The 8,987-nt window shown below is 37.9% G+C and overlaps 1 protein-coding gene across 2 annotated transcripts in view; it reads right to left on the minus strand.

Moving 5' to 3' along the window:
• cyth1b (cytohesin 1b) overlaps positions 1-1,630 on the minus strand; it is an 18,499-nt gene extending 16,869 nt beyond the window's left edge. For both annotated transcript variants that reach the window (XM_051417425.1, XM_051417426.1), the window contains exon 1: positions 1,362-1,630. In XM_051417425.1, coding sequence (XP_051273385.1) covers positions 1,362-1,449 — 88 coding nt within the window. In that variant the 5' untranslated portion in view covers positions 1,450-1,630. The remainder of the gene's footprint in view (positions 1-1,361) is intronic.
• Positions 1,631-8,987: the final 7,357 nt, after the last annotated feature.

Here is an 8,987-nt window from a genome sequence, read left to right on the forward strand (position 1 = left end):
GTGTGTGAGGGAAAGAGGAAGGGAGAGCAGAGCGTGTAGGGAAGGATAGAGGAAAAGAGGGCAAAGGATTGCAGCTGTGCGCTTGAATCAGTGCTTTATTCTGAGTTTGGACACACCAAAAACAGGATATGCTGAGGAGGGGTAGGGAAGAACTGCTGCAATTCAACAGTTTAAAGGGTCAGCTCACACAAATACAAAAAGACATATTTTCTCCCCTCTAGTTAGTAAAAGTAAGTGAACAGTTCTTTGGTGGAAACGTATGTCTTTGGTGGAAAGTAGTTTCAGATTAACATTGTTTACTGAATGAAAACAAATAAAATCTCATTCACCTCTATTGTTTTAAGGTGGAAGCACAAATCTCTCAGATACTGCATCAAATCTGTAATAAATAAATGAAACCAAAGCTATCTGCATGACAAGATACCACAAGATACGAGTGAGACAATGAACCCTTTAATACATAGAAACAGAAAATGTAAAGGAGCCTATTGAGTAAATATGCTTCACAGCTAAAGGGTTTATATGTGAATTGCTCACTGCTGAAGAGACCTTGAGGCAGAGAAAGAATGAAGCAGAAAGCAGGAGGAAATTACAAGAAAATAGAGATGGGGGAAGTCCAGCCATAGAAAAAAAAGCTCATAAAAGCTGCACAGCAAATGGAAATAACCTGGGTGAGTACCGTGCTGCTTTGATTGTGCGAGAACGGCTTTTGAATGATCACACTGATACAGTATGAACGCACCTGCGCCGAGGGAGAACAGTGGGCAGCGATGGAGATTATGTCACTCCAGCACCCACTGGAGAGGAGGATCCTGGACCAGAGGATGATGGGAGTGCGTCATGTTCACAAATCAAGCCCACCATCTCACACAAACACACACACAGTTTGCCCGACTTGTGTGTACATGAACACAGAAATGTCAAAAACACAGCATGCACACACACACACACACACACACACACACACACACACACACACGCTTGCTCAAGAGCGCTCTGTGTCTTGATAACCTAACAGAAAATCACCACGGCAACTGAGCACTAATAGCACTTTGTGCCAGTCTTTCTCTCCAAGTCTCACTGTGTTTGTCTGTTATTTCTAAGCTATCAAGAGTCATGCAAAAGCAACATTTAACCAGCAAAAAACTGTAATAATCACAATGAAGATGGGTGATTCATAAAGCACTTTTTTTTTTTAAAGATAAATGTAAGAGAAAGCATGTTTACACAGCTCAAAATGAAGGTTGTTTACTTATTAAGGCACACACAAGAATCATTCATAGACTCACAACAGCACATTTCTATTTTAATATAAGTAAGATAACATAAAAGTGGATTTTCTTTAAAAAACAAACACTCACCTGTGGCTGCAGCAGGTGCCCCTGGGCGTACAGAAGGACAGAGAAATGCCTGGAAACTGGAGGCACACAGCTCACTCACCGTCCCCATCACAACAGTGTGTATTCAGGAGTTTGTAACAAAGCGTTCAAGACTAACGGCGTCCTCTCTGCATCTCTTTGCTCTACTCCCCCCCTTAAGTCTGCGTCATATTCAACTAAAAAGGGAGACTCAATCAGCGGCAGGCTAAAGCTCTGGCCCCTTGAAAAAGCCCGGCTTTTAGTGTTTCCCTCCCGACTGCCACCAGACTCTGACAGACTCTCAGAGAAACACTCTCTACTCTCGCTCTCTCTCCTCCCTCCTCGCTCTCGTTCACACACTTGACCTCACTCCTGCATTCAGCTTCACACACTCCACACTTCTGCACACACAAAAACCTGTCGCTTTGTAATGTGTGTTGGGTTTTTTTTAGAGAAGTGATTAAAAAACATTCTTCACATCAAACACAGGACACACATGTAGCCTGTATAGAGACACACACCCACTGCTGTGTCACTTTGTAACAGTTGTTAAAGTATTCTTGGAAGTGATGACAAATGTGTGCACACAGGCACAAACGCACAACCTCGTATCCTCCTGTTTCACACCCACACGCACACATCAGAGCCCAGTTTAGTTTAGTCAGAGCTGAGTAAACACACATACATACTTTATGATGCATATCAGTGGTGGACGGTATATTAATACCCTTTATGTGAGTGAAAGAATACTACAGTGTATAAATAAAGGTAATGCATTCAAAGTGCATGCAGGTGTCGTGGCACCATTAAGTATTACAGGTGTTGTATTAATATAAAGTAAGTAGTAGTATAAAGTCTTCTCTAGGCTGATGGTAAATAAATTGAAAGGGTACTTATATATATAGATAGACAATAAGCTTTTATTGCTAATCTAGTTAGGAAGCTCAAAGTGAAAATGGGCTTTTATTTTAGAGATAAAGTTTGCTTTACTTCAAAAGGCAAATGGAGTCTAACTCTTCTTTATGATTTGGTTGGACATCATTGACCACTTGCAGACAAAAGTACCGGTACATTTTTATTTTATGTAAAACTTAATCTAAAGCATATCTCTGTAACCTCCTCTGTCTCAGCTCTGGTAGTTACCAGCTACAGTCCTCCAAGTGGTTGCTTTTTAATGTTCCCCCCGGGGTTGTGACAGATCTGAGGGGGTGCTGGTGGTACTGAAACTGTGTGAGTAAAGTAGTAGTGATGGTAGCTGTATTAATACCAAATGCTACTATTTAAGCCTGTTATAGGCAGAAACACCAGCCCTCCGTTACACAATGGAAGGGTTTTCCTATCCCGCGTATACCCGTATAACAACTTACTGTGAAAATATGCAGATAATGCTAACAGTTGTCGTTGCAGCCGTTATTTTGGAGCAGCTACTCAACTGTATATAGACCTACAACTATAGCTATTTATATAATGCATCTGCCATAAAGGACCAAAGCTACTATTAAAGTGAACACTGTGTCAAGAAGTGTGATATCATTGACCTTTCAGGTTGCCTTTGAGTTTGATTTTGCTCTTTTGTTTCACAATATACTTCATTATTCTTTCTCCAATTGTTCCTTCACTTGCACTACATTTCCTATCAGAAGCTCTCTCTCTCTCTGTAGAGCTGACCTCTTTCTGCTGCACCTGACCTCATCCACTAGCTCGCAGCGCTCCTGACAACCTGGAATATCTCGTCTGTTCAACTTTAACAGCATTTTGTGGCTTTATAAGGTTCAAACTCACAAAATACAGATATATATATGTGCACATCTAATGCTAGAAACCAGACGTCACAGGTGGCAGGTGGTACTGAAAAACAGAGAAAGAGTAGGTGGTGAGGCTAAAGCGCCCCCAGTGAACTTTTATGTGATTTGCATATAAAATAAAGAAAATAAAGGGAGAGGGAGTCTGTTTCCACAGCATCAGGGCTTCATCAGGCAGCAATGCTGATGAATTGCGCACAAATGGACCTTTCTATATATAGATGATATATGCAGTTTAATTCCTTGTGTCGCACTGCCTTCTGCTGCCTATCATTTAAACCATATATACGTGTATACAACACAAAATCCAATTTTACAAGGATAAAATTTAATAGGAAAAAACAATAAAATGTAGAATATCTAAACATAAAATAATAAAATAAAGAGCAAGGGGAACAAACATATGTAAAACCAATGATTACTCCAAATTAAAATCCAGAAATTAGCAATTCTAATATCCAGAAGTAGTTGTTTCACAGTTTAGGACCATGAAAACAGAAAGCTTTACACCAGAACTTTATGGGAAACATGAGGAATATTTAAAGGAAAAGCAGTGGAGGACTTTAGTGATCTGACTGGAACATAAAATTAAAGACAATATCTTGTATGAAAGTCATTTAAAGCTTTCTAAACAAGTAAAACCAATTCAAATCTGTTGTGTATTTGTACAGTGCTAAATCATAACAGACGTTAACTCACACATTGAACACTTGTTCCGTATTATTAATAAAAGACTCAACAGTTCCCACATTGAGCGAGCACTTGGTGACAGTGGCAAGGAAAAACTTCTTTCCCATACCAATAAGCAGAAGAACAAAATCAGATTGTTATATATCATTATTATTGGAATTTTAATACTGACTCTTTAATATGAAAGCAGCCTTTTAATGTTGTATATACTGTTGGGTAGTTTAATCAATAGCAATGCACATTTTGTAAACTAATCATATATTTTATACATAAAATCTTGAAACTGACTACAAACTATAACTGTGACCTTAAAAAGTATCCTTAAATGTAAATACTCAAGTAAACTCAAAACTACTGTAAACAAAAAGTACTGTAAATATTTTTAACCTCCACTGGTGGAAAATACCAGTGTTGATGTGAAATCCACCAACGGTCAAAGCTTCCTGTTGTCTAATTCACATGCAGGGTGATTAATGTTTTTTTTGGCAGGATATATAAAATTAACAGGCTGAAGGCGAGGAAATAATAATTCTTCTGAGTGATCATCTCATGATGTGTAATCTCTTTCGTTATGAGTGGCGTCTGCCAGGAAGACGAAACCTCTACTGAAACCCAAGTAGCCAAAAGAAAAAAGTATGAAACATGATCAAATAATTACTGACATCTTTACTTTTTGTGAGTCTCCTGATTGGAAAAAATAATTAAATTGCCTCCATTCTTAGAAACACTCACCTGAACTTCACTTCCTCCGAGCGCAGCTGTCCTTGACTCCTCTCTTAAATGCATCAGGTTGCCGTGACAACGAAAAACAGGCCAGCATGTGAGAGAGCAGGAAAGCGCCACAGCCATCTTTCATCCTCCTCGTAGGGAAGAAACAACACTTAAAGAGCTCATAGGGGCTGTTTTTGTTTGTTTGTTTGTTTGTTTGTTTGTTTGTTTGTTTATGACACCCCACTGCCCTTTAAAAAAATACTCACCGTAAAACTAATTAAAAGCAGGGGCCCAATTAGAAGATGGTCTCCTTTACTAGCCTGGCTACACATTTTGACAAATAAAGGCAGGTCTCAATTAGAGGCCTGGTCTGGATTTTATAGAAATTCTTTGGATGTATAAAACCTCTTGAAAGATGCTGTCAATAGATTAGATCGGAATTGATGTTAGCCTAATTTCCATGCAAGTAATATTCAAACTGGTTTAAATAAAGTTTGATAGTATTTCTCAACTTTGCTGAGCAAGAGTTTTGTACAAAGGGAATTAAAGGCCTGTCCCATATAGAGGCCTGTCCCATATAAAGGCCTGTCCCATATAGAGGCCTGTCCCATATAGAGGCAGGTTGAGTTAAGTGACTGAAGAAAATAAAAGCTCAAGCTATTAATTGAAGTTTTATTGTTATATGTATTTTGTACGCAACATCTCGGTACGTGGTCGCAGCAGTGCTCTGAGCTAGCTAAATATTAACATCAGCATGCTAACGCGCTCAAAGTGACGATGCTAACATTAGCATTAAATCTGAAGTAGGCTTTTCCAAAATTCCCAAATTTTCTAGCTTTATATCGGACAATCATCAGGGTTGGGAGGGTTACTTTAAAAATGGAATCTGATACAATTACTAATTCCCTTTTATAAAGTAATATAATTATTTTTCATTACTTTTTGATTACCTCAACACAAAATATGCAGAAAAACACAAAATCAATGAGAAGTATTGACAACAGAAGAATGTAACCTTGGAAACCAACATTTTTAGCATAAGAAAGTGTATTTTTAAAGAGAAACATGTATTTTAAAACTTTAATCCTGCTAATAATCCCCACTGTTACTAAACGTAACTGTAATCCGATTACATCTTTTTACCAGGTTTACTTCACAGACCTGGAAGCTCTGTCCACTGATTATATACCGTCAATGATTACAATTCATCCCGAGAGGGACCATGAATGTACCAAAATCCACAGCGATCCATCTAATAATTGAAACATTTCTCTCCTAACCTCAAATATCAATGCCAGCTTCAGCTTCTACCTTTGTTTAAATGAATTAGATAACAGTCTGCGATGGAGTCTGGAGAGAGGAATTCAGAGCTAAAAGACAAGGTCAAAAACATTACATAAACTCTAAAAGAATGATAAAAATGATCTGAATTTTAACATGATAGCCTGACTTCCAGACCTCTGAGCTGCTACCTGCACTTCTATTTTTTCTCAGCGATCTTAAAATGAAATGAAACAGCAATTCACAGACAGATATTATTTCCCTAACCCATTTAGAAAGTGTGTAGGGGTGCAGCTTCCTCTCACTTCAGTTAAACTGCACATGTAGAAAATAACAGAGCTTTATGTTTAGGTGCTTTCAAGGGTTTGAAATGTCAAAACGTTTTTCTAGTATGAATCAATCAGGCCAGTATGACTGTAAGAGTTATGACAACTTGGGTCAGGATAGATTTGAGATTTGAGATCTTTAGATATGTCTATCTCTAGAGACTAAATTGACAAACACTTACAGAAGATGAGTGTTTCAGGTGCATTTAAAGGCAGCAGTGACCCGACCTGAGTAGCCTTTGTCAGGTAAAACACCCCAGACGATTTTAACAAAAGAGGGAAATCTATCATCACTGAAAAGGTCTTTGAAACATCCAAAGTGTTTTCTGCAACAGATCAGTCATCTTTCATAGATGAGACAGAAATGGACTGCAGGCAAAGGACCTTGTAAAAGAAGAAAGATGGACCCGTATACTGCAGAGAGAGAGAGAGAGAGAGAGAGAGAGAGAGAGAGAGAGAGAGAGAGAGAGAGAGAGAGAGAGAGAGAGATGTTTTGGGAATAATTCAGTTCAACACATTAGATTGAAGAACATAAAAGAAGAAATCCAGATCTGATTCAGAGAAACTGCTCTGACGAAAAAAAACTAAATGATTCAGTTTGTTTGTCTGTACATTTAAACTTTTGACCCTTATTGTGTAAATGCTTTCAGTGATGTGATGTTGATGAACGATGGTTGCAACAGTCAGTTAAAAGTTGAACTTGTTTATCTGATAACCTCAAACAATTCTGGGGCGGTTCTTCCTCAGACAGCTGCTCCTCATTCAATCGTCTGTTAACATGATAATATGGATGATACAGTATTTTCACAACCTCATTAGTAATGTGTTAGAGGTTTCTTTTTGTGCTTTTATTTGCTTATCAGGCGTATGATTATTAGTGTGTGTATTTATGCATGTCTGTCTATGGGATGTGGAGTTTGTCAGTAGGCAGATGGTGTTTTATTTTAAATATATGTGATATTTCTCTGCTTGTTCCTACTTGTTGCTGTATATGTATTTTAATTTAAAACACATTATATAAGCTACATAAATACTATTCCCCTACCCTCCTGTGTGAAAGGATTTATTGAAGTCTTCAGTGGAGCACGAAGAGGCTGCTGTGTCCCCTGGTGGCCACTGGGTGGCATCACAACTACAAGGGACAGTGTTCATGTGGAAATGTGTGAATTATTTAAGTACCTGCAGATTTATTGGACCCAAACTAATGCAAATTTATAAATCATTGATGTAATTAATATGACTTTATTTCATCATAAAATCAGCTGCATCCTGGTTTATGAGTGGAATCATGTGATATTATAGTTACAGAGAAATTACATAATAATAATAATAATATTCTCCCTTACTGTCACTGTCAATGCTAGACTATATTTATATGATTATTATCACTGTAACATTAATATTATTGTTGTAGCCACTTAAGACCTAATTTTATTCATTTTAATGAACAAAACCAGAAAAGATTGGCCATGCAAGATGACTCATGTTCTCTCTCTCAGTCTCTTAAAATGTACAGTATAATTTTAGAAACTCTTTTTTTGCCTTTATTTTGACAGTGACAGCTTGAGATAGACAGGAAATGGGGGAGACAGCAGCAAGAACTTCAGTGTTTGCTCTGCAAGGGCGTCCAACTGATTGGTTTCCTATGTAAAATTTTAATCTGAAAGTAACTAGTAACTACGTTTAGAAGCGGTATTAAGTAGCTAAAAATTTAAATACTCTTAAACATGAGTTATGTTTCTTTAGAGACTCTCGGACATTGGATATTTAAAGGTGTTAAATATACAGAACAACAGCCGTGGCGTTGCTTCCTGAAAGTGTTTTTCCACCCCAAAAAAAATGCAACATAATCAGCTTATCCTTTGATTCATCAGAAAAATAACAATGGGTAAGAAGTAAAATATTTATAAGTGGGAGGAGGTGGGCCAGAAAGGGTGCCTCGGGTCAACAACATGTAAAAGTATTTAGTCTTTCTTTGATTCATAATTCTTTTGTTCTCATTTAAATGTGCTTGTTTTGGACGAGAACTCCCCCAGTATTAATTCTGTCTCTCTTCCTGTCCTCTCAGGGTTGCAAAGCAGAGGTTGCAGCAACAACCCCACATCCCTCACGTACACGAAGAGGTTACCCAACTGATTTCAAACACAAAGGAAGTTACTTTATAGATTTAAGAGAAGTGACATGTCATGCACACCTTGCATCACCTACATGTACTTATAATTAAATTCACACCCTCCCTTCAAAACATTGACCTGGCCTCCCAATAAAAGCTCCGTGAAGAAATCCCCTCTGACAGCGGATGATTATTACAATCCTGTTTGACATTATTGAGGAGAGAATGAACAGAGATGACAAAACCGCTCGGTCTGGGCTCTGCCTGAACATTTCTCACATATTTTCCTAGTTGAGTCGATTACCACATCTACTTAAGCGTATTTGTCCGTCCTTCTCCCAACACAGCCTCTCCACTCTGCTCTCATTACGTCCCTCACGCTGACAGCCTCACTGGGGAATTAACAGCAGCCAAATGAAGGCCAAGTTTGAGTGCTTAACATACCAAATATTACAAATGTTTGGAGGTTACATTTTGAAAATTTTATGTGATGTGTGGACTTTTGGGGGCAGGGAAATTTTATTTATATATATATTTTCTTGAGAGGATAGCTTGAGAGATGGGCAGGAACAGGGGGGAAAAAGAGGGGATGACACACAGCAAAAGGGTCATAGGTCATTTACCAATTAATAATGAATACATACAACAATCCAATAATTCACAACTCAGCTTTAATTATTATTAAATGTTATTTTATACAGTTTCT

This window comes from Dicentrarchus labrax, unplaced genomic scaffold (assembly GCF_905237075.1).
Source record: "Dicentrarchus labrax unplaced genomic scaffold, dlabrax2021, whole genome shotgun sequence".
NCBI classification, from domain to species: domain Eukaryota; kingdom Metazoa; phylum Chordata; class Actinopteri; family Moronidae; genus Dicentrarchus; species Dicentrarchus labrax.